Source organism: Paramacrobiotus metropolitanus, unplaced genomic scaffold (genome assembly GCF_019649055.1).
Source record: "Paramacrobiotus metropolitanus isolate TYO unplaced genomic scaffold, Prichtersi_v1.0 Parri_scaffold0000071, whole genome shotgun sequence".
Lineage (NCBI taxonomy): Eukaryota > Metazoa > Tardigrada > Eutardigrada > Parachela > Macrobiotidae > Paramacrobiotus > Paramacrobiotus metropolitanus.
In genome coordinates this window covers 23140-50354 of record NW_026570291.1, presented here as the reverse complement: position 1 = coordinate 50354, position 27215 = coordinate 23140, and the positions used below count along the sequence as shown (strand labels likewise).

The 27215-nt window shown below is 43.1% G+C and overlaps 1 protein-coding gene across 3 annotated transcripts in view; it reads left to right on the top strand.

Annotated features, from left to right (window-relative positions):
• LOC129594820 (uncharacterized) overlaps positions 1-13110 on the top strand; it is a 42948-nt gene extending 29838 nt beyond the window's left edge. For all 3 annotated transcript variants that reach the window (XM_055491643.1, XM_055491642.1, XM_055491641.1), the window contains one exon: positions 12862-13110. In XM_055491643.1, coding sequence (XP_055347618.1) covers positions 12862-12985 — 124 coding nt within the window. In that variant the 3' untranslated portion in view covers positions 12986-13110. The remainder of the gene's footprint in view (positions 1-12861) is intronic.
• The last annotated feature ends 14105 nt before the right edge of the window (positions 13111-27215 follow it).

Here is a 27215-nt window from a genome sequence, read left to right as displayed (position 1 = left end):
AAACTTTTGCGGCGCACGTTCGTTACGGAATGGACACTTCGCGACGGTTGATCGCATTGGTCCCAGCCGTTAAGAAAACTACGAAATCTAAGAAAGAGAAAATCTAAGAAAACTTGAGAAACCCTAAGAAAGCCTAAGAAACCTGAGAAACCTAAGAATACCTAAGAAACCTACGAAACCTAAGAAAACCTAAGAAACTTAAGAAACCTAAGAAGCCTAAGAAACCTAAGAAACCTAAGATATCTAAGAAATATCGTATATCAAAGAATACGAGGATGTACCGATCACGCTGGTGGGATTGACTGCGAATAATTTTTGCACATGTTTCTTAAATTTTCAATACTTTGTAACGTGCCGATGCCGAAGGCCGCGGTCTGTCTCGGTTTTTCCGAACGGTCCGCGAACAGACAATGCATTTACCACGTATGTCTATGGGGGCCCATAGCAACAATTTGTTTTTTGGGGCTACTCCTTCCCTTTTGGAGCGTATCGATGCCGCAATAGCGTAAGAACATTCGCGCCGTTGAGACGAATTTAACGCACTTGGCCGCGTCGAAATCGGTTCAGCCGTTCGCCCAAACATTAGCGACATTATCAATCGTGTATACGTGGTTACGGATGTAGATAACAAGATGAGCACGGATGAATATTGGCTTACGACTGGGCAAATAAATTAGTTTAAAATTCATACGTTGCAGCGTTTTCGAGAAAGCAATAACAATTATTATTTTTTGTTTGAAAACAGTTGGTTTTTGTATAAGAAAACAGATTTTGTTCAGTTTATCGGATTTAACAAAGGACAGGGAATGCTTTGCGGTCAACTAGCTGCGGTTGTATCAGCTGAATTTTTTCTTTTCTTATCGTTTGGCTTAGTGATTAGCCAACCTGTGGACGCCTGCTGTCATTGTCGGGTATTACTTAAGCAAACGGGGTCTATCAGTCCAGTATCTACTAATGTTCAGTTCTTAGATTGTTGACCTTTGTTGATAGAGTTTGTCGTTTTGTGGCTCGGCTGCTGTTTTTCTGTTTATTCTGCTAAACTCGCGAAACTGTAATAGCAACTGTAGCCAACGAAGTGTAGCCAACGAAGTGTCGTTCAGTCAGCCCACGGAACATAGGAAACGCAGAGGCGCAGCCAAAGCTGTTTCATGTTTGAGCTGATTGAGTAAGAGCTATTTGAGCTGATTGAGTACAGTGTAATGTGACCGTGCTAACAGACTAGCCCATGTTAGCTCTATGGCCTCCATGGTAACAAGCTTTCGAGTGACCACTGGGCTTGAGGTTTTGCATATAGCAAACAACGATTAGTCTTAGATCACCCGCCAGACCGAGCGGTGTCCAGAACATTTTAAAGCGAGAAAATTGGATGAGTGGGAGCTGAGATCATAGCGAACAAAGAGGAGAGGCAGAAAACCTGCAAGAGATGTATAGTATTCATATAACAAGATGAGCATGGATGAATATTGGCTTACGACTATTTATTAAAATTACGTCGTATCTTCATGTGTTGGATTGTGTTGCAAAGTCAGAATGGCAAAGCCAGACAGCTACTTATTCAGGATGGTTGCCGGCGGTGAGAATCGTGGAGTATTGACCTTCTGCCCTAAAGTGTTTTGGTTCGTGGCTCGGCTGCTAAGTTTCTGCTTATTCTGCTGAATTCTACTGAATCTGAGAAGCTATTGTAGTGGTTTATCAGTAGGCGAAATAATTTGTTAAGTGTTTACTCAGCCAGGGGAGCACAAGAAACGCAGAGGCGAAGCCGAAAATTTTTCTTGTTCAAATTTGTCATGCCCGTGGCAACAGAGCTGCCCATCTTAGCCCTATGGCATCCATGGTAACAAGCTTTTAAGTGACCAGTGGGCCTACCGCGATCGCGATGGCGAAAGGTCAAGAGTCTAAGAACACTCCCCACACTGGGGGGATTCTTGTGCAATTTGAAGCAGAAAAATCGACTGAGTAGAAGCGGAGATCACGCGTTACAATCAGGAGAGGTCTGCAAGAGATGTTTAGTATTCATATAACAAGCTGAGCACGGATGAATATTGGCTTACGACTACGTACTGTAAATAAGTGAATTAGGATTTTTGGTTAGTCGTAGCATTACTGTTTAGTGAACTGGGATGCTAGAGGTGAGAGACTGAACTGTTGCTACAGTTCGGTGCATTGGCCGCAAGGTGCGCCAATGACCAAGTGAAATACCAGAAAACGATAATGTGCTTTTTGACTTCATTTCGGTCACATAAAAATCTGAAAAGATATCATATCAAACAAATTAAATTAAAATTGTTTGAAATAGTCCAGGTTTACCGTCAGTTAGCCACAAGAAACGCATAGGCCAAAGCTGTTTCTTGTGCAAGTGCAGTATAACGTGCCCCTGGCAACAGACCAGCTCATGTTAGCCCTATGTCATCCATGGTAACAAGCTTTTGGGAGACCACTGTCCTTTGGTTTCTTATAACAGCAAAAAGCCATTAGTCTCGAAACACCCACCGCCATGAGAGGATTCTAGAACATTTTAAAACAAGAAAAACGGTTCAGCAGGAGCTGAGATCATGCGTGACAATGAGGAGAGGCCGAACACCTGCAAGAGATGTTTAGTATTCATATAACCAGTTTACGGGATCTACATCCGTACGAATTGTTGTGGCGTACATTAGTTTCGAAAATTTTTATTTAAAGAAACATAACAATCTTCTGTACTCAAAAACTTTTATAAGCGTAAGAATTGTAAAAAGCTTAAAAACGTAAGAAAGAATAACCTAAGAAACCTAAGAATCAAAGAAACCTAAGAAACCTAAGAAATCTAAGAAATTTAAGAAATCTACGAAACGTAAGAAAGAATAACCTAAGAATAACCTAAGAAAACCTAAGAAGCCTGAGAAACCTAAGAATACCTAAGACTTCCTAAGAAACCTAAGAAGCCTAAGAAATCTAAGAAACCTAAGAAACCTAAGATATCTAAGAAATATCGTATATGACAGAATGACAGAATACGAGGTATAGCAATCACGCTGGTGGGATTGACTGCGATTAATTTTTGCACATGTTTCTTAAATTTTCAATACTTTGTAACGTGCCGATGCCGAAGGCCGCGGTCTGCCTCGGTTTTTCTGAACTGTCCGCGAACAGACAATGCATTTACCATGTACATATGTCTATTGGGGCCCATGGCAACAATTTGTTTTTTGGGGCTACTCCTTCACTTTTGGGGCATATCGATTACGCAGTAGCGTAAGAACATTCTCGCCGTTGAGACGAATTTAACGCACTTGGCCGCGTCGAAATCGGCCCAGCCGTTTGCCCGATCATCGCGAACATGTGCTAAGCATGTATAAGAGGTTACGGATGTAGATAACAAGATGAGCACGGATGAATATTGGCTTACGACTGGGCAAATAAATTAGTTTAAAATTCATACGTTGAAGCGTTTTCGAGAAAGCAGTAACAATTATTTTTTTTGTTTGAAAACAGTTGGTTTTTGTATAAGAAAACAGATTTTGTTCAGTTTATCGGATTTAACAAATGACAGGGAATGCTTTGCGGTCTGCGGTTGTATCAGCTAAATTTTTCCTTTTCTTATCGTTTGGCTTAGTGATTAGCCAACCTGTGGACGCTTACTGTCATTGTCGGTTATTACTTTAGCAAACGGGGTCTATCAGTCCAGTATCTACTAATGTTCAGTTCTTAGATTGATGACCTTTGTTGATAGAGTTTGTGTCGTTTTGTGGCTCGGCCGCTGTTTTTCTGTTTATTCTGCTAAACTCATGAAACTGTAATAGCAACTGTAGCCAACGAAGTGTAGCCAACGAAGTGTCGTTCAGACAGCCCACGGAACATAGGAAACGCAGAGGCGCAGCCAAAGCTGTTTCATGTTTTAGCTGATTGAGTAAGTACAGTGTAATGTGATCGTGGTAACAGACTAGCCCATGTTAGCCCTATGGCCTCCATGGTAACAAGCTTTCGAGTGACCACTGGGCTTGAGGTTTTGCATATAGCAAACAATGATTAGTCTTAGATCACCCGCCAGACCGAGCGGTTTCCAGAACATTTTAAAGCGAGAAAATTGGATGAGTGGGAGCTGAGATCATAGCGAACAAAGAGGAGAGGCAGAAAACCTGCAAGAGATGTATAGTATTCATATAACTAGCTGAGCACGGATGAATATTGGCTTACGACTAGGTACCGTAAATAAGTGAGTTAGGATTTTTTGTTACTCGAAGTCGTAGAATTACGTCGTAGTATTACTGTTTAGTGAACAGGGCTGCTATAATTATGTGAAAGATTGACCGAGCTGTTGATACAGCTCAGTGCATTGGGCCGCAAGGTGCGACAGTGAATCAAGTGAAATACTAGAAAACGGTAATGTGCTTTTCGACTTCATTTCAGATCTTATCAAAATCTAAAAAGATCCAATATCAAATTATGAATTGATTGACATAAGCACGGTTTCCGTCGGTTAACCACAAGAAAAACAGGCGAAGCCAAACTGTTTCTTGTGCAAGTGCAGTATAACGTGCCCGTGGTAACAGGTCAGCTCATGTTAGCCCTATGGCAACCATGGTAACAAGCTTTTGAGTGACCACCGGCCTGAGAATTCTTAAAATAGTAAAAGGTCATTAGTCTCACAACACCCACCGCCCTGAAAGGATTCTAGAATATGTTAAAGCATGAAAATCGGTTTATCAGGAGCTGAGATCACCCGGGACAATGAAGAGAGGCCGAACCTCTGCAAGAGATGTTTAGTATTCATATAACCAGTTTTCGGGATCTACATCCGTACACAACTTTTGCGGCGCACGTTTGTTACGCAATGCACACTTCGCAACGGTTGATTGCATTTGTCCCAGCCGCCAAGAAAACTACGAAAACTAAGAAAGAGAAAATCTAAGAAAACTTCAGAAACCATAAGGAAGCCTAAGAATCCTAAGAAAACAAAGAAAACAAAGAAATCCAAGAAATCTAAGAAACCTAAGAAACCTAAGAAACCTGAGAATACCTAAGAAAACCTAAGAAAACCTAAGAAACCTAAGAAACCTAAGAAAACCTAAGAAACCTAAGAAACCTAAGAAACCTAAGAAATCTAAGAAACCTAAGAAACCTAAGAAACCTAAGAAATATCGTAAATGAAAGAATACGAGGTATACCGATCACGCTGGTGGGATTGACTGCGATTAATTTTTGCTTGTGTTTCTTAAATTTTCAATACTTTGTAACGTGCCGATGCCGAAGGCCGCGGTCTGTCTCGGTTTTTCCGAACGGTCCGCAAACAGACAATGTATTTACCATGTATGTCTATGGGGGGCCATGGCAACAATTTGTTTTCTGGGGCTACTCCTTCCCTTTTGGGGCGTATCGATGGCGCAATAGCGTAAGAACATTCGCGCCGTTGAGACGAATTTCACGCACTTGGCCGCGTCCAAATCGGTTCAGCCGTTCGCCCAAACACTGGCTACATTGTCAATCGTGTATACGTGGTTACGGATGTAGATAACAAGATGAGCATGGATGAATATTGGCTTACGACTATTAAATTTTAAAATTACGTCGTATCTTCATGTGTTGGATTGTGTTGCAAAGTCAGAATGGCAAGGCCAGAAAGCTACTTATTCAAGATGGCTGTGGTCAGAATCGTGGAGTATTGACCTTTTGCCCATAAAGTTTTTTGGTTCATGGCTTAGCTGCTAAGCTTCTGCTTTTTCTACTGAATTCTACTGAATTTGAAAAGCTACGGTAGTGGCTTATCAGTGGCCAGTGGGTGAAGCGATTTGTTAAGTGTTCACTCAGCCAGGGGAGCACAAGAAACGCAGAGGCTAAGCCAAAAATTTTTCTTGTTCAAATTTATCATGCCCGTGGCAAGAGAGCTGCCCATCTTAGCCCTATGGCATCCATGGTAACAAGCTTTTAAGTGACCACTGGGCCTACCGCGATCGCGAAGGAGAAAGGTCAAGGGTCTAAGAACACTCCCCGCACTGGGAGGATTCTTCTGCAATTTAAAGCAGAAAAATCGATTGAGTAGAAGCGGAGATCACGCGTTACAATCATGAGAGCCCGAAGGTCTGCAAGAGATGTTTAGTATTCATATAACAAGCTGAGCACGGATGAATATTGGCTTACGACTCGGTACTGCGTACTGAAAATAAGTGAGTTAGGATTTTTGGTAGGTCGTAGTATTACTGTGTTACCCTGCACTTGCCGAAAGTTTCACTAGTGCAGCCAGGCGTACATTGTACGATTCCTATCACGTTTCACACAGACGGCTTAGAGCATTTAACTGCGCACACTGTACGAAATTTCGGCAAGTGCAGGGTAACAGTACAGCACTGTTTAGTGAACTGGGTTGCTTTAGGTGAGAGATTTACCGAACTGTTGCTACAGCAAAGGGCACTGGGCCCCAAGGTGCGACAGTGACAAAGTGAAATACTAGAAAAGCGTGATGTGTTTTCGACTTATTTCAGATCTCATCAAAATCTAAAAGGACACTATATCAAATTATGAACTGACTGAAATAATTATTAATGCAGGTTTTCCGTCAGTTAACCACAAGAAGCGCAGAGGCGAAGCCAAAGTTGTTTCTTGTGCAATTGCAGTACTTACATAAGTATCTGTACAATATGCACGATGAAGTAAAGTATAACATGCCCGTGGTAACAGACCAGCTCATATTAACCCTATGGCATCCATGGTAACAAGCTTTTGAGTGACCACTGTCCTTAGGAATTTCACAACAGCAAAAGGTCATTAGCCGCACAACACCCACCGCCCTGAATAGATTCTAGAATATTTTAAAGTAAGAAAATTGGTTCAGTGGGAGCTGAGATCACTCGGGACAACGAAAAGAGGCCGAACACCTGCAAGAGATGTTTAGTATTCATATAACCAGTTTACGGGATCTACATCCGTACACAAACTTTTGCGGCGCAAGTTTGTTACGCGATGCACACTTCGCAACGGTTGATTGCATTGGTCCCAGCCGCTAAGAAAACTACGAAAACCATGAAACAGAAAATCTAAGAAAACTTGAGAAACCCTAAGAAAGCCTAAGAAACCTAAGAAAACAAAGAAACCCAAGAAATCTAAGAAACTTAAGAAACCTGAGAAACCTAAGAATACCTAAGAATACCTAAGAAAACCTGAGAATACCTAAGAAAACCTAAGAAAACCTAAGAAACCTAAGAAACCTAAGAAAACCTAAGAAACCTAAGAAACCTAAGAAACCTAAGAAACCTAAGAAACCTAAGAAACCTAAGAAATATCGTATACGAAAGAATACGAGGTATACCGATCACGCTGGTGGGATTGACTGCGATTAATTTTGCACATGTTTCTTAAATTTTCAATACTTTGTAACGTGCCAATGCCGAGGCCGCGGTCTGTCTTGGTTTTCCGAACGGTCCGCGAAAAGACAATGCATTTACCATTTATGTCTATGGGGTTATAATGGTTGTTTTTGGGGCTACTCCTTCCTTTTAGGGCGTATCGATGTCGCAATAGCGTAGAACATTCGCGCCGTTGAGACGAATTTAACGCACTTGGCCGCGTCGAAATCGGTTCAGCCGTTCGCCCAAACATTGGCTACTTTATCAATCGTGTATAAGTGGTTACGGATGTAGATAACCAGTTTGCGGAATCTACATCCGTACATAAAGTTGTGGCGGACGATTCTTACGCAGTGCACACTTCGGATCAGATGATCCGACCGCAAAAAAAAATAAGTAAATTTAAGAAATCTGAGATAACCTGGGAAACCTAAGAAACCTAAGAAACCTAAGAAACCTAAGAAAACCTAAGAAAACTAAGCAGTCTAAGAAAGCTAAGAAACCTCAGAAGTCTAAGAAGTCTAAAAAAGCTAAGAAATCGTATTTTTATGTTTATTTTGTTGCGATTCTACAATTTTTCATAAATTGTTAGTCTAAGAAAACTAAGAAACCTAAAAAAACCAAAAATCCATAGAAATCTAAGAAAACCTATAATACTTTGTAGCGTTTTTCACAGTTTTCCACGAATTATTAGTGAAGCGATGGCGAAGAGCGCGGTCTGTCTCTGTCGTTCTGCATTAGCTTATGTTAGTCTATGGGGGCCCATGGCAACAGTTTGTTTTTGGGGGCCCCGACTTTCTCCTTGGGGCGTATCGATGGCGCAATAGCGTAAGAACTTTTGCGCTGTTGAGATGAATCTAACGCACTTGGCCGCGTCGAAATCGGTCCAGCCGTTCGCCCAAACATTGGCTACATTATCAATCGTGTATACGTGGTTACGGATGTAGATAACCAGTTTACGAAGGACTACATCCGTAACCAATTTATCGGCGTCGGCTTTTGGTGATTAATTAATTTTGTTTTTGTTCGCATCGAGGCCGCTGGCCGAGGGGTGTCGTGTCATTTATGCACATGGGAACAACTTGTCCATGTATGTCTATGGAGGCCCATGGTAACAACTTTCCTTTCCGGTCCCCTTTTTTCCCCTCGAGGCGCATCGTCTCGGTAATAGCGTAACATCCACCGCGTCGTTGCAGCGGTTCTGGCGCACTTGACCGCGTTGAAATCGGCCTACCCGTTCTCCCAAACATAGGTTTTTTAACCTTACTCTGTCACGGTTGTTACGGATGTAGTTAACAAGATGAGCACGGATGAATATTGGCTTACGACTGGGCAAATAGACTAGTTTAAATTTCAAAAGTTGCAGTGTGTTCGAGAAGACAGTAGTTATGATTTCATAGTTAGCAGTTATGGCTGTATTCGAGCCTCGAGGAAGCAGTAGTCATTCAATAGCAGTTATGAATTTGTTTGAAACGAGTTAATTTTAGTACGAGTATAAGACAACAGATCGCATTATTAGATTTAACTGGTGACGGGGAATGATCTGTGGTCAACTTGCGTTTGTATCAGCTCAAATTTTTCGTGTTCCTGCATTTAGTTCGGTGACTAGTCAACAGGCGGACGCTTACTGGCATTACATAATTATTACGAGTACGTTAGCAGTCTGCACTTTTTCTTATGAGTTGAGGTCGATCAGGCCGATATCTGATGCCAGTTCTTCAAATGTTGACCTTTCGCCATTAAATTTTTTTCGTTTGTGCCTCGGCTGCTATTTTGCATTTATTCTAAAACTAACTGAATCATTCGTTCACTCGGTATTTGGTCCACAAAAAACGCAGAGGCGAAGCCAGAGCTGTTTCTTGTTAAACCCTAATTTTCCCGTGGTGACAGACAAGCGTATGTCAGCCCTATGGCATCCATGGCAACAAGCCATTGAGTGACCACTGGGCTTATCCTACTTGTGAAAACTACATAAGAAACCCAAGAAACCTAAGAAACCTAAGAAACCTGAGAAACCTCAGAATACCTAAGAAACCTGAGAATACCTAAGAAAATCTAAGAAACCTAAGAAAACCTAAGAAACCTAAGATATCTAAGAAATATCGTATAGGAAAGAATACAAGGTATACCGATCACGCTGGTGGGATTGACTGCGATCAACTTTTGCACATGTTTCTTAAATTTTCGATACTTTGTAACGTGCCGATGCCGAAGGCCGCGGTCTGTCTCGGTTTTTCCGAACGGTCCGCGAACAGACAATGCATTTACCATGTATGTCTATGGGGGCCCATGGCAACAATTTGTTTTTTGTTGCTACTCCTTCCCTTTTGGGGCGTATCGATGGCGCAATAGCGTAAGAACATTCGCGCCGTTAAGACGAATTTAACGCACTTGGCCGCGTCGAAATCGGTTCAGCCGTTCGCCCAAACATTGGCTACATTATCAATCGTGTATACGTGGTTACGGATGTAGATAACCAGTTTACGGAGGACTACATCCGTAACCAATTTATCGGCGTCGGCTTTTGGTGATTAATAAATTTTGTTTTTGTTCGCATCGAGGCCGCTGGTCGAGGCGTGTCGTGTCATTTACGCACATGGGAACAACTTGTCCATGTATGTCGATGGAGGCCCATGGTAACAACTTTCCTTTCCGGTCCCCTTTTGCCCCTAGGGGCGCATCGCCCTCGGTAATAGCAACATCCACCGCGTCGTTGCAGCGGTTCTGGCGCACTTGACCGCGTTGAAATCGGCCTACCCGTTCTCCCAAACATAGGTTTTTTAACCTTACTCTGTCACGGTTGTTACGGATGTAGTTAACAAGCTGAGCACGGATGAATATTGGCTTACGACTGGGCAAATAAAGTAGTTTGAAATTCATACGTTGCAGCGTATTCGAGCAAGCAGTAACAGTTATTTTTTTGTTTGAAAACAGTTGGTTTTGTATAAGAAAGCAGATTTTGTTCAGTTTATCGGATTTAACGAATGACAGGAATGCTCTGCGGTCAACTTGCGGTTGTATCAGCTGAATTTTCCTTTTCCTGTCTTTTGGCTTAGTGATTAGCTAACCTGTGGACGCTTGCTGTCATTGTCGGTTATTACTTTTGCAAACGGAGTCTATCAGTCCAGTATCTACTAGTGTTCAGTTCTTAGATTGTTAACCTTTGTTGAAAGGGTTTGTGTCGTTTTGTGGCTCGGCTGCTGTTTTTCTGTATATTCTGCTAAACTTGCGAAACTGTAATAGCAACTGTAGCCAACGAAGTGTCATTCAGTCAGGCCATGGAACACAGGAACCGCAGAGCCGCAGCCAAAGCTGTTTTATGTTTGAGCTAATTGAGTAAGTACACTCAGTACAGTGTAATGTGACCGTGGTAACAGACTAGCCCATGTTAGCCCTATGGCCTCCATGGTAACAAGCTTTCAGTGACCACTGGGCTTGAGGTTGTGCATGTAGCAAACAACGATTAGTCGTAGATCACCCGCCAGATCGAGCGGTTCCCAAAACATTTTAAAGCGAGAAAATCGGATGAGTGGGAGCTGAGATCATAGCGAACAAAGAGGAGAGGCAGAAAACCTGCAAGAGATGTATAGTATTCATATAACCAGTTTACGGGATCTACATCCGTACACAAAGTTTTGCGGTGCAAGTTTGTTACGAAATGCACACTTCGCAACGGTTGATTGCATTTGTCCAAGCCGCTAAGAAAACTACGAAATTTAAGAAAGAGAAAATCTAAGAAAGCCTAAGAAACCAAAGAAATCTAAAAAACCTAAGAAACCTAAGAAACCTAAGAACACCTGAGAAACCTAAGAACACCTAAGAATACCTAAGAAACCTGAGAATACCTAAGAAAAGCTAAGAAACCTAAGAAACCTAAAAAATATCGTATATGAAAGAATACGAGGTATACCGATCACGCTGGTGGGATTGACTGCGATTAATTTTCGCACATGTTTCTTAAATTTTCAATCCCTTGTAACGTGCCGATGCCGAAGGCCGCGGTCTGTCTCGGTTTTTCCGAACGGTCCGCAAACAGACAATGCGTTTACCATGTATGTCTATGGGGGCCCATGGCAACAATTTGTTTTTTGGGGCTACTCCTTCCCTCTTGGGGCGTATCGGTGGCGCAATAGCGTAAGAACATTCGCGCCGTTGAGACGAATTTAACGCACTTGGCCGCGTCGAAATCGGTTCAGCCGTTCGCCAAAACATTGGTTACATTATCAATCGTGTATACGTGGTTACGGATGTAGATAACAAGCTGAGCACGGATGAATATTGGATTACGACTGGGCAAATAGACTAGTTTAAAATTCAGATGTTGCAGTGTATTCAAGGAGGAAGTAGTTATGATTTCATAGTTAGCAGTTATGACTGTATATTTTGAGGTAGCAGTACTTCACTAGCAGTTAGGAATTTGTTTGAAAAGAGTTAGTTTTATAGGAATATAAGACAATAGATCGCCTTCAGTATAAGACAATAGATCGCCTCTGCAGTCAACTTGCGTTTGTGTCTGTTGAGATTTACCTGTTTATGCATTCAGTTTGGTGACTAGTCATCAAGCGGGCATCAAGCCGGCATTATATAATATTACGTTAGTTTGCATTTTTTTCTTTATGAGTTGAGGTCGATCAGGCCAATATCTGGTGCCCGGTTTTTCAAATGTTGACCTTTCGCCATTAAAGTTTCTTTCGTTTGTGCCTCGGCTGCTAGTTTTCGTTTTATTTTAAAACTATCTGAATATAATTACTCATAATTACTCTCACTCATAATTAGTCATATCACTACTACCGGCATTGCACAATCAAATTAATTAAAAGACAACCAGAATCACTACTATCAACAGTTTTATTCTTTCCCGGTAAAGTTCCTAAAACTGCTGCTGCATTGCCGTTAATAATTGCCATACTAATACGCTGCTTTAAAAGCCGAGAATCTGCCTTCTCCAGATCTCTCAGCCCGATAACATGATGAGCGTTTGAAAAGGCAGCGATAGTGTCAAATTCCTGCTGGGTATTGCACGCGCTATGAACAGCGAGCAGGTTCGCTGACATCAATAAAGCCGACGCCTAGTGCGGGTGGTCCAGGGTATAATGCAGTATAGCATCTGCATAGCATCTGCATAGTTGATAATGGAGCGTGCATCTGTACGTAGAGATGCTGCGCCGGCCAATAAAAATTCGAAAATCAGTTAAATCGCGAGCAGATGATAATCGTGCAGTCGCCAACGCGGGCGGTTGCCCATGCTGCATTTTCAACTAGCTGGCTGCCGGAATATAATACTGTAGTACAGAAGTCGGGATTCCGGAATGACAGGCTTATCGAAGTGCAGCAGAAGTCAAAAATCAGTAACTGCCGCACGCCACATACCCTCTAACTGGTTGGTAATTTGTTTTTCTGCACTGTGGCGGATCGCGTTGCGCATTTTTCTCATTAACCGCAGTTCAATGCGTTCGATTGACTTGCGCCTCCAGAGTCCATACTTTCAACTTACACGTAAATCGCAGACTACTAATTTACAAGCACGACTGTACTGCACTTGCAGAACTGAGCCAAGCAATCCTGCATGGCATCTGCCTGTGGAGTTGGGCGACGACGACGCTGACGAGAATGACGAAGCGCATGTGGCCATAAGTCGGCATTGCCGGAGATGCATCTCGGTCCACTGACCATCATGGCTATCCATAGTCTCTACGGACCAGCCAGTGCCAATACCGCCACTGGACCGGAGTTCAGTACGGCTCCACGTTGAATCGAGAGCAAGGATGGCGCATTTGCCATGTATAATATTATGATAATATTATGATAACTAGCAGACCCGCGCAAATTGCGCGGAAGAATGAATGAACTACTTATTGTACAAATAATTTACCCATTGACGTGATTTAAAGACCATTTTAGGTTATTTCTTAACGTATTCTTATACTTCCGTGCTTGATTTTACAATAAATGTTACGCTTAATTCGGATTAAATGATATTTTGTTTAAACTGCATGTTTACATTTTAAATGTTCAAATCTATCATACCATGGCAACAATTTGTTTTTTGGGCTACTCCTTCCCTCTTGGGGCGTATCGGTGGCGTAAGCGTAAGAACATTCGCGCCGTTGAGACGGTTTAACACTTGACCGCGGGCCATGGCAACAATTTGTTTTTTTGGGCAATTTGTTTTTTTACTCCTTCCCTCTTGGGGCGTATCGGTGGCAATAGCGTAAGAACATTCGCGCCGTTGAGACGAATTTAACACTTGACCGCGTTGAAATCGGCCTACCCGTTCTCCCAAACATAGGTTTTTTAACCTTACTCTGTCACGGTTGTTACGGATGTAGTTAACAAGATGAGCACGGATGAATATTGGCTTACGACTGGGCAAATAGACTAGTTTAAATTTCAAAAGTTGCAGTGTGTTCGAGAAGACAGTAGTTATGATTTCATAGTTAGCAGTTATGGCTGTATTCGTGCCTCGAGGAAGCAGTAGTCATTCAATAGCAGTTATGAATTTGTTTGAAACGAGTTAATTTTAGTACGAGTATAAGACAACAGATCGCATTATTAGATTTAACTGGTGACGGGGAATGATCTGTGGTCAACTTGCGTTTGTATCAGCTCAAATTTTTCGTGTTCCTGCATTTAGTTCGGTGACTAGTCAACAGGCGGACGCTTACTGGCATTACATAATTATTACGAGTACGTTAGCAGTCTGCACTTTTTCTTATGAGTTGAGGTCGATCAGGCCGATATCTGATGCCCGGTTCTTCAAATGTTGACCTTTCGCCATTAAATTTTTTTCGTTTGTGCCTCGGCTGCTATTTTGCATTTATTCTAAAACTAACTGAATCATTCGTTCACTCGGTATTTGGTCCACAAAAACGCAGAGGCGGACAGAGCTGTTTCTTGTTAAACCCTAATTTTCCGTGGTGACAGACAAGCGTATGTCAGCCCTATGGCATCCATGGCAACAAGCCATTGAGTGACCACTGGGCTTATCCTACTTGTGAAAACTACATAAGAAACCCAAGAAACCTAAGAAACCTAAGAAACCTGAGAAACCTCAGAATACCTAAGAAACCTGAGAATACCTAAGAAAATCTAAGAAACCTAAGAAAACCTAAGAAACCTAAGATATCTAAGAAATATCACATAGGAAAGAATACAAGGTATACCGATCACGCTGGTGGGATTGACTGCGATCAACTTTGCACATGTTTCTTAAATTTTCGATACTTTGTAACGTGCCGATGCCGAAGGCCGCGGTCTGTCTCGTTTTTCCGAACGGTCCGCGAACAGACAATGCATTTACCATGTATGTCTATGGGGCCCATGGCAACAATTTGTTTTTGTTGCTACTCCTTCCTTTTGGGGCGTATCGATGGCGCAATAGCGTAAGAACATTCGCGCCGTTAAGACGAATTTAACGCACTTGGCCGCGTCGAAATCGGTTCAGCCGTTCGCCCAAACATTGGCTACATTATCAATCGTGTATACGTGGTTACGGATGTAGATAACCAGTTTACGGAGGACTACATCCGTAACCAATTTATCGGCGTCGGCTTTTGGTGATTAATAAATTTTGTTTTTGTTCGCATCGAGGCCGCTGGTCGAGGCGTGTCGTGTCATTTACGCACATGGGAACAACTTGTCCATGTATGTCGATGGAGGCTCATGGTAACAACTTTCCTTTCCGGTCCCCTTTTTGCCCCTAGGGGCGCATCGCCTCGGTAATAGCGTAACATCCACCGCGTCGTTGCAGCGGTTCTGGCGCACTTGACCGCGTTGAAATCGGCCTACCCGTTCTCCCAAACATAGGTTTTTTAACCTTACTCTGTCACGGTTGTTACGGATGTAGTTAACAAGCTGAGCACGGATGAATATTGGCTTACGACTGGGCAAATAAAGTAGTTTGAAATTCATACGTTGCAGCGTATTCGAGCAAGCAGTAACAGTTATTTTTTTTGTTTGAAAACAGTTGGTTTTTGTATAAGAAAGCAGATTTTGTTCAGTTTATCGGATTTAACGAATGACAGGGAATGCTCTGCGGTCAACTTGCGGTTGTATCAGCTGAATTTTTCCTTTTCCTGTCTTTTGGCTTAGTGATTAGCTAACCTGTGGACGCTTGCTGTCATTGTCGGTTATTACTTTTGCAAACGGAGTCTATCAGTCCAGTATCTACTAGTGTTCAGTTCTTAGATTGTTAACCTTTGTTGAAAGGGTTTGTGTCGTTTTGTGGCTCGGCTGCTGTTTTTCTGTATATTCTGCTAAACTTGCGAAACTGTAATAGCAACTGTAGCCAACGAAGTGTCATTCAGTCAGGCCATGGAACACAGGAACCGCAGAGCCGCAGCCAAAGCTGTTTTATGTTTGAGCTAATTGAGTAAGTACACTCAGTACAGTGTAATGTGACCGTGGTAACAGACTAGCCCATGTTAGCCCTATGGCCTCCATGGTAACAAGCTTTCGAGTGACCACTGGGCTTGAGGTTGTGCATGTAGCAAACAACGATTAGTCGTAGATCACCCGCCAGATCGAGCGGTTCCCAAAACATTTTAAAGCGAGAAAATCGGATGAGTGGGAGCTGAGATCATAGCGAACAAAGAGGAGAGGCAGAAAACCTGCAAGAGATGTATAGTATTCATATAACCAGTTTACGGGATCTACATCCGTACACAAAGTTTTGCGGTGCAAGTTTGTTACGAAATGCACACTTCGCAACGGTTGATTGCATTTGTCCAAGCCGCTAAGAAAACTACGAAATTTAAGAAAGAGAAAATCTAAGAAAGCCTAAGAAACCAAAGAAATCTAAAAAACCTAAGAAACCTAAGAAACCTAAGAACACCTGAGAAACCTAAGAACACCTAAGAATACCTAAGAAACCTGAGAATACCTAAGAAAAGCTAAGAAACCTAAGAAACCTAAAAAATATCGTATATGAAAGAATACGAGGTATACCGATCACGCTGGTGGGATTGACTGCGATTAATTTTCGCACATGTTTCTTAAATTTTCAATCCCTTGTAACGTGCCGATGCCGAAGGCCGCGGTCTGTCTCGGTTTTTCCGAACGGTCCGCAAACAGACAATGCGTTTACCATGTATGTCTATGGGGCCCATGGCAACAATTTGTTTTTTGGGGCTACTCCTTCCCTCTTGGGGCGTATCGGTGGCGCAATAGCGTAAGAACATTCGCGCCGTTGAGACGAATTTAACGCACTTGGCCGCGTCGAAATCGGTTCAGCCGTTCGCCAAAACATTGGTTACATTATCAATCGTGTATACGTGGTTACGGATGTAGATAACAAGCTGAGCACGGATGAATATTGGCTTACGACTAGGTACTGTAAATACGTGAGTAAAGATTTTTTGTTACTAGAAGTCGTAGAATTACGTCGTAGTAATACTGTTTAGTGAACTGGGCTGCTGTATGTGATAGATTGAGCAAACTGTTGATACAGCTCAGTGCACTGTGCCGCAAGGTGCGACAGTGATCAAGCGAAGTATCTGTACTACAAGTATAAGAAAACGCAGAGGCGAATCCAAAGCTGTTTCATGTTTGAGCTAATTGAGCATAGAGTGTAATGACCGTGGTAACAGACTAGCCCATGTTAGCCCTATGGCATCCATGGTAACAAGCTTTCAAGTGACCACTGGGCTTGAGCTTCTGCATATAGCAAACAACGATTAATCTTAGATCACCCGCCAGGCCGAGCGGTTCCCAGAACATTTTAAAGCGAGAAAATTGGATGAGTGGGAGCTGAGATCATAGCGAACAAAGAGAAGAGGCAGAAAACCTGCAAGAGATGTATAGTATTCATATAACAAGCTGAGCACGGATGAATATTGGATTACGACTGGGCAAATAGACTAGTTTAAAATTCAGATGTTGCAGTGTATTCAAGGAGGAAGTAGTTATGATTTCATAGTTAGCAGTTATGACTGTATATTTTGAGGTAGCAGTACTTCACTAGCAGTTAGGAATTTGTTTGAAAAGAGTTAGTTTTATAGGAATATAAGACAATAGATCGCCTTCAGTATAAGACAATAGATCGCCTCTGCAGTCAACTTGCGTTTGTGTCTGTTGAGATTTACCTGTTTATGCATTCAGTTTGGTGACTAGTCATCAAGCGGGCATCAAGCCGGCATTATATAATATTACGTTAGCAGTTTGCATTTTTTTATGAGTTGAGGTCGATCAGGCCAATATCTGGTGCCCGGTTTTTCAAATGTTGACCTTTCGCCATTAAAGTTTCTTTCGTTTGTGCCTCGGCTGCTAGTTTTCGTTTTATTTTAAAACTATCTGAATATAATTACTCATAATTACTCTCACTCATAATTAGTCATATCACTACTACCGGCATTGCACAATCAAGAATTAAAAAAAGACAACCAGAATCACTACTATCAACAGTTTTATTCTTTCCCGGTAAAGTTCCTAAAACTGCTGCTGCATTGCCGTTAATAATTGCCATACTAATACGCTGCTTTAAAAAAGCCGAGAATCTGCCTTCTCCAGATCTCTCCAGCCCGATAACATGATGAGCGTTTGAAAAGGCAGCGATAGTGTCAAATTCCTGCTGGGCATTGCACGCGCTGCGCTGAACAGCGAGCAGGTTCCTTTGACATCAATAAAGCCGACGCCTAGTGCGGGTGGTCCAGGGGTATAATGCAGTATAGCATCTGCATAGCATCTGCATAGTTGATAATGGAGCGTGCATCTGTACGTAGAGATGCTGCGCCGGCCAATAAAAATTCGAAAATCAGTTAAATCGCGAGCAGATGATAATCGTGCAGTCGCCAACGCGGGCGGTTGCCCATGCTGCATTTTCAACTAGCTGGCTGCCGGAATATAATACTTTGTAGTACAGAAGTCAAAGGGATTCCGGAATGACAGGCTTATCGAAGTGCAGCAGAAGTCAAAAATCAGTAACTGTACCGCACGCCACATACCCTCTAACTGGTTGGTAATTTGTTTTTTCTGCCACTGTGTGGCGGATCGCGTTTGCGCATTTTTCTCATTAACCGCAGTTCAATGCGTTCGATTGACTTGCGCCTCCAGAGTCCATACTTTCAACTTACACGTAAATCGCAGACTACTAATTTACAAGCACGACTGTACTGCACTTGCAGAACTGAGCCAAGCAATCCTGCATGGCATCTGCCTGTGGAGTTGGGCGACGACGACGCTGACGAGAATGACGAAGCGCATGTGGCCATGGAGTCGGCATTGCCGGAGATGCATCTCGGTCCACTGACCATCATGGCTATCCATAGTCTCTACGGACCAGCCAGTGCCAATACCGCCACTGGACCGGAGTTCAGTACGGCTCCACGTTGAATCGAGAGCAAGGATGGCGCATTTGCCATGTATAATATTATGATAATATTATGATAACTAGCAGACCCCGCGCAAATTGCGCGGAAGAATGAATGAACTACTTATTGTACAAATAATTTACCTTACTGACGTGATTTAAAGACCATTTTTAGGTTATTTCTTAACGTATTCTTATACTTCCGTGCTTGATTTTTACAATAAATGTTACGCTTAATTCGGATTAAATGATATTTTGTTTAAACTGCATGTTTACATTTTAAATGTTCAAATCTATCATACATAAAATGATTTAAATTTTTTCATTGTTTTCTATGTTGTCGGTCTGCAGCGTATGAAAACCCTTCGGACCCCCATCCCTTGTTACAAAAAGTTGCAAAACGTCCAACCATCACCTCCCCCACTTCTTGTCACGGATGTTTGAATCGCACTTACCGGAAACAGCATCAATTCCTGTTTTCCGTAAATTGTATTCTCGTTGCCAAATTGCACGTTATATTCAAAGCTGCCCGTATAGCAACGTTTTTTGGTTAGGCCTCAAAGGACATGCGTTTTGAATGCCTTTGATAAAAGCGCAGAAGAAATACTATTTTTCGATAACTTTACCACAGACGCACAGAGCACAGAGTTTGAATTTTAAATTGATCGCTCCGTAACAGTTATTGACGGTCACTTACCGAACAACGTAAAATTATGGTAATCGGTGTACTAACTTTTCTGCTATCAAATTAAGTTAAAATTTATTTTAAGTTTTCAATTCATAATAAGTGGTAAACACTAATTTAAGTGGTATTCAGATCATATTTTCAGATTTTTATTTCTTTTTTGCGCACACATAGATTACAGGTACCCGCATCCGGAGCAAATTTTGAACCATTTCGGACACTGCCACACTGGGAACTGTTTTATTCATACTTTTTATATCCCGAAACTGGGAGTCTCGCTTGCTGCTCCGCTAGCTCCGCTCGCGCTGCAGCTCGGCGTCGCCTGCGGCTCCGCCTTCGGGTAATAGTCTAGAAATACTCAAATGTGCTTCTAAATCTGTAACTGTTATTAAAAATTAAATACAGTCAGTCAATTTTAAGGGGGACTGATTTATAATAAATACGTAAAAGTTCTTCACTTTCAGTTAAACTGGTGATCGTAGAATGATAGTAACGCCATAAGTGAAAGTGCTATTAAATAGGATATTTTTTCTTTACCGCATTCACGATAGTGAGATTCGTAATGGTGCATTTTAAACTTTAAAATTTAAAAAAGTAGAAAAACACACATTTTAATACACTTCTGTTACAAACAATACCTAATCATGCCAAAACTGGCCTCAGCTGGTGTAGCATACTGTCCTCCACAAACGTAAGCAGCGAATTTCGGCGACCACAAACAGATGATTTTAAAATGAATTTTAAAGCGTTCGACGATACCAATTTCCTCACTTCACCAACCTAACATCACACTGTTACAAAATCCAGAAACAGGTCGCCAAAATCCAATCACTTACATTTTTAGAGGAGATAATTGGCTACAAAACGAAGTAAGCAGTAGTAATAGCGCAAAACGAAGTAAGCAGTAGTAATAACGTAGTAAGCAGCGTAATAGCGCGGCACAAGTGGCTTAGCCACCTGCGTGCGGGCGACAGAGCAAGCCACAAGAGGTGTCTACCGCCTTGAATGAGCGGTTTAACATAGGTTTTGTGCACGCAATGAAAGATCAGAAAAGTTAGATCCGTACTCGAGCTGCTCAAAAGCGAAGTGAAGGGTTGGTAGGAATGTTCTGTCGTTCCCATATAAGTTATGAAACTAAAAATATGAAATTTTTAAAAAATAGAGCATTCATAACTGTAATAGTAGGCAATGGCCGAGGTAATGGCCGCTCTCGGTGGCAGTCAGTATGAGTCAGAGCACGACTCAATCACGCACAAATTTAATTCACTACATTAATACCCGAAAGGTCCCGAATACTGGGTTTGGGCTATTTCACAATAAAAATTTCAAAAACATGGGATGTAACCCAGTAATTATCTGAAGCGCCTGTGATGTTGGGAACTAAATGACCTTCTGCCTAAACTATTGTGCGCATGTCTTGCCGTTTTCAATCTTGAAACTTAACGATGGATGTCGAGAGGAGATCGGAACAATCGGATTACTGAGGAGTGAGGAACCTAAACTTTCACGCCATGCTATGATGTTTAGCAGACACCGATGACCAATTGTGTTTGTCCTGTGCGTGTCCGACTATTTCGGCATAGGGACATTTCGGCATACAGATATTTCTATATGTTACTGTTTCTGTTTCGCATAATATCAGTTTTTTCGTGTACATTTCATCCAATAATTTCATTGGAATATCTTTAAACAATTTTTTTAATGCGGTTCAAACAAAGCCACAGCCGCTAGTTAGCAAAAATGTAGCTTGAGCTAAGTCCAATTGACCCGTAATGTTAATCGAGCCACCTGAGGCGGTTGACTTAATACACGAACCAACCGCGTGTACTACGAGCAACCTGACCGCAGTCAGCAGAGAAGAAACTCTGGAGATTGGTGTTGTTCTGTTGCCTACTTCCGTAGACAACAGATGTCACAAACACACTCTCTCACCACAGACACTACAGGAATACCAACACAGTAACTTCCGCCTAGGTACACACTACTGCTTTCCCCCCGCACCCGTACATTTGGGAGTGTGACATTTCGCCGCAATCATACTCGACGCGCGACTTCTCGCCGCGAAGAAATTTGGCCGCCGGACATTCGGACGCTGGGACACTTCGATTTGGGACACTATGCTTTGAGACATTTTACCTTTGCGTCATTTCGACGCAAGGCGTCTGGTCGCGGACAATTCGTCTTGGGACTTTTCGAACGATGCGACTAATCGCCGCAAAATAAATTTACCGCGCTTAATTCTCAATAGCTTTTCAGTTTTCTTAGGCTTGTTCTCAGTTTCTCTTAGGTTCTCTTAGTCTCTCTTAAACTTTCTTAGGTCTTATTATGCTTTCTTAGATTTTCTCTGGTTTCTCAGGTTTCTTAAATTTGTTCTTAGGTTTCTTAGGTTTTTTAAACTTGTTCTTAGGTTTCTTAGGCTTCTTAGGCTTCTTAGGTTTGTTAGGTTTTTAAACTCTTTTATAGAGCTTAATAGATCATTTATCTGGCAGGCGAAATGTCGCTTCGGCTAGATATCCTTGCGGCGAAATTTCCTTGCATCGAAACGGCCATACGACCAAAAGTCTTGCGGCGTAAAGTCCTACCGACGAGATGTCCTGCGACGAAACGTCGCGCGGCGAGATTGTCTTGCCGTGAAATGTCTGCGACCAAAAGTCTTCCGACTAATTGTCCGCGGCGAAATGTCGCAGTGGCCTTTCCCCCAACGAAGGTCACTCACAACACAAACACCAACAGGACCACAATGATGTTAGTTACTTTAATCTTATTGATGTTCACTCCAACTCAGTCACACCGTAACGACGCCGACGAATGCTAGCCGACGACGAAGCGCAGCTTCTGATCGGAGGCTACCGATAAGAACACGGATACAAAATAATACAATACATCATCGCTAGTACTGTAGTACACCATGGAACACACGTACATGCTCACCGTAACTCGCACAACATAATACCAATTATGTCACCCCCCCCCTGCATACGAATTAACGACAGCGTTAATCAAAAGCATAAAAAACAATAATTAGCACTAATTAAACTAAACACCAAGTAAACGAAATCAAAAGCAAAACTATCATCGCTCCGTGGATCCTTCACGCATTCCAAGCAGAATCCAGACGCCAACGCGAGGAACTCCATCGTTGGTGCGTTCCAGAGCGAGAATGTCAGTCCACCGCACGTCCCCTAGCGTACGTCCCGATCCACGAATCTATCCAACCTTCCTCCAGTCATACAGTCATCGACACGCATCATCCATCAGACAGTCCATCCAAGAACTCCAGATAGGCCACACGAAAGCATCAGAACTGAATGCCTTCAACACGCACAATCACCAAATTCATTCTCCCAGGGCAACTTACCCCCACTACAAGTGTAAACTTCCAGACTCAAGCTCACCAGATCTTCAGAAACTCAGGACTCCTGAATCTCTTGCACAAATTGCAACACTGCTGCAATTTTAAATTAAAACAAATTTGCCACTAGCACACTGTCAAAACACTTAGGCCTCGCCCCCAATCTGTAGCGAATCGCTTCGCGTACCTCATTACCCGTGAAAAGATAAGGGACGGGGTATGCCCCGTATCCTAATGCGTCCCGTATTCATAACTCTCTGATACGGTATCCTGCGAACCGTATCTCAAATCCCGTACCAACCCCGCGTCCCATATCAGCCAAAAATTTTACGCGCGTTTTTTACGCATACCCTGAAATACAAAGAAAAACGATACAGTACGCGAAGCCACCTCCAGAAGTGGCTTTCCCTGGGATCTTTTTGCAGATGAGTGAGTTTTTGGATATTATGTTAATGTGGCGATATTTTTTTCTCGAGAGTTATTTATTTTTAATGAACATTAAAGATGCATACGCTCCATATCGTTTCTATTTTCATTTCATTTTAAAATCTCAGTTAAATGCACATACGAAATCAACCCAAGAATCAAAAATCCTCAAACAAACTTGGAATTTTTCACCACACATAAAAACTGGTAAACAGTGCGATATGCGATCGGAGCGATGGGACGCAAATACAGCGATATGGGGCCAAAGCTGAGGATTCGATACAGGAAACCCAGTTTCGATAGCGAGCCCAGTTTCGATATGCAAAGCCTCTACTGTATGTACCTTGGTGGCGCGCACCAAGGAGTGTCCCATTTCTGTACTGCAGCGAAATTAGCTACGGTGCTGTATCGTAACGAGATACGCTACAGATTGGGGACGAGGCCTTAGCTAAATGAACTGCACTGCCTCATTGGTTCACCTAGCTGCCCTCCAGTGCGTTCTACCGGAAAACAAAACAAGCACAGTTTCCACAGCACAGTCAACGGAAAAAATAAATACGCCATGACATGGTATATTAATTTTGAATACAAATCACAACATTACCTTAATGCTGCGTTTTTTCAGTCAATCAGACCCTGATTAATTCATCCAATTTGTATTAGTATGATGGAGCACGACAATCAACAGTACTGTTGATGTCACAGCTGCAGCCCAGTACAATCAGTCCAACACTTTGCTCATTTCCATCTTTTCCGCCAGGCGAGCTGCTTGCTGCACGAGTGTACGGAAGACTGCTATGCAGTCGTTAGTACTATATGAGTCATGGGTTCTCTGGCTCAATATGTAATTTTACTTCTTGTCTAGTCTTAGCATATACTCAGATATAGTACTACCGTAAGGTATATCGTCGAGTTGGGTTCGCTATTATAAATGGGCCCGCTTTTGCGGTTTTCTGACGTAATGGTTTTTGATTGGGAGAATTAGAATGCAGTGGGTTGACATTTTTCTTGTATTGGTGGTTTTGTCGAGCATAGTGTGTTTTGGGTATATAAAGGAATTTGGAGTGCGGTTGGAAATTAGTTGGTGAGTTGGTTGTTTGGAAGTTAGTTTATAAAATCTCTTGTTGTGAGATATGATTGTGAGGTTTGGAGCTGTTTTAAAGGCGTGTAAAGCTAGTAATCTTGTTAGTTGTATTGGTTGTCAGGAAATGATAGTTTAATAGTAAGTTCCAGTAATCATACTATTATGATATTACTGGTTAGTGGGGGAATAAAAATTGCTCAAGTTAGGAACAGATGGCGGAAGTTTGGACTAATAACAGAAGTTAGTGGTTTTGAGAAAAGGTATACTTCGAATGCTGCCTTATATGGGCTCCCCTTATATTACTTTCCCTTATCTGGGCTCCCGGGCAATATGAGCAACCCCCTACATGGGCGGTTACGTTATTACTCACACTTTCGCAGCTGTTATCAGTGTTATGCCTGACTGAAAATTTTGATTTATTAAAAATACTTATTTTGCCAGTACTTTTGTAGCATTTAGTTTGTTTCAAAGTGCATCAGGTTGCATCAACGACAGATTCAAAATCTTTTAAAATTCAAAATTTGTCAAAATCTTTCTAAACGTCGCCCGCTTAAATGCACTAAAAACCCCTTGAAAAAATAATGTGATATAAAATTTCGGCATTTTTCAGTTTGTTCATTGGCAAATCCGGTTGAAACTAATGAAAAATATTATTATACAGATAACATATATAAATATAATTCGGATGTGAAATTTCGGAATTCTTTGGTGTGCTCACTTGTAAATCCGGTTGAAAGAAGTAGAAAAGGGTTCTGCTATAAATCCGATAAATTTAATTTGACGGGTATTGCCAACTAGCCGGGAGCCCAGATAAGGGAGAGTAATATAAGGGGAGCCCATATAAGGCAGCATTCGAAGTATTTGTTTTGATAAGGCTATTTTTGTAATTTTGTTATCTCTGTATTTATGTTATTTTCATATTGTTATGTTTCAATCAATGTGACAGCTGGCGAACAAAGGCTCACGATAGTGAGAGAAGGCTTTATTGTGGATAGCAATAAAGTACAGAACCAAAACACAAAGGCTCAGTGCGAGCAGGATCGTGAAAGTACATTGAATGATCTGCTAGTGAACAAAGTGAACGGCACATCGAGCCGAAAGCATGGGAAAAAGCCTAATGCGGCACTGGGCTGATCCAACACGAGCGAACGAACGCTGGTAGGCCGAGATGTGGAAGTGGGGAGTGGCTCCGCCTACATCGAGGCCGATGATTGGCCGAGACGTAAGGCTGGGCGGAAAGCTGCCTGAGTCAAGGCCGATCTAGCGCTCGACAGCGAGTGCGACTCGGTGTGAGTCAGCACACCGGAAGCGGGACTGTCGCTGGCTGCCTGCTCGTAGGCTGCCATAGCGACTGGCCCAACATGCCTCTGGTCCGAGCCCCTGCGAAGGACCGGCCTCATACCGCTCCAGTGCCCGCTCCGCACACGACCCTATTGGGGTCGGTGGCTGCGCCTCGGTGGTGTCCGATGACGAAGGTGTCTCGCTGCCGCGTTCTCCTCCGGATCCGTGGTGGCGATACAACTCACGGCCGAAATCCGAAGGTCGGTCGGTGGTGTTGTTGGACCGGTGTAGGCGTCTGTTGGTCGTGTCCGTAACGGCGAAAAAGCAAAAAAATAAAGTATTATTCCATCTGTCTCTCTCTCTCTAGTAAAAATAACATCACAATTCCTGGTGAGCAGGTTAATGAAAAGATCAATAAAATTGAGAACATCATTTCGAGATTAGAAAAAGTAAACTCAAAGTCTTTGGTCCGGGGCTTTGGTCCGGGTACTCATTCCGACTAGAGCTCGTTCGCTCACGGGGGCTCCAGTCAACTAGAAGTCCGGTCATCTAGGTCCGAGGCATCGGTTCTTGGGATACCCAATGGTACCGGTTCGATTCACCGAGGGTCGGGGGTTCGACCCTCGAGGGTCAAAGGATCGACCCTTTTGACTTCGGGTAAAAGGTATGGATCTCCATTGTCGGGTGTGAAACGGGCGTGAAACACACTTTCCGACCGGGATCCTCCGGTAAAAGGTCAACCGGAACCTTCTCAGCCGGGTAAGACGGGTCGTACTTACGTCTAGCCGGGGTTCATCGGGTAAAGTGGATGGAGAGGCACTGTCGCATTCGCGAATACCATAAGGTACCCCCTCTGGGTGCAGTATAAGACCTTTTGGGCCCATTGATCGGTGGATCCTCCGGGAAGTCCAGTGATCCGAGGTTTGATCCGGGCAAAACCGTTATGTTATGTCCTGTCGCCTATTGGGCAACAAGGACCGGTTAATGCCTGGTTTCCATAGGGTTGAATGGTCGATGGCATGGTCTCTGTGCGCGAGTCCGACCCTGTATCCGGTTGGCTTCAAGATCCTGAAGTCCGATGGTAGCCTCGGTAACCGAGGGTCAGCTCCGGTTGCGAAATCAGAGTCCAAGCTCAGCCTCGGTTGCTGAGTCTAAGTCCATTGGCACTCGGGCCTCGGTACTCGAGTTAGATTCCGGGTCGTACCCTCGGCTGCGCTGTTAAGTGGGTATAATGACGTTCCGCTCGGCTGAAAATCCTAAATTCGTCTCCCGTCACCTATTGGGTGACTCGGAGAGGATGATCGCCGGGATTCAAAGGGTCCGAGGGTCCGAGCCCGGGGGTCGGGAGTTCAACCCTCGGCTGTGCTGATAAATCGCAATTCTGCGATTTGCTGGGTGTTCCGTCCGGTTAAAATCCCAAGTCCATTCGTGGTTACCCATTGGGTAACTCGGAAAGGGTGGGTTCCGGACTTCGAGGGTTGAAGTCCGAGGGTGGGTTGGCCTCGGTCTGATGGTCGCTCCATCTCGGCAAAACCCTTATTCGCGGTGTAGATCGCCTATTGGGCAACTCTACCGAGGGTCTCACCGATAAGATGAAGTCGCTATCCGGGGCAGCCTCCGTGTCCGGGGTAACCACCGGGTCCTTCAGCCGGCTGGGTTTATACAGGAGTGCCCAGCAAGTCATGCTGGGAGCCCCTGGATAACCTTCTTACGTGCGAAGGGTCCGATGATGAGGCTGTCACCAGGGCCTTGCTGATATAGGACGT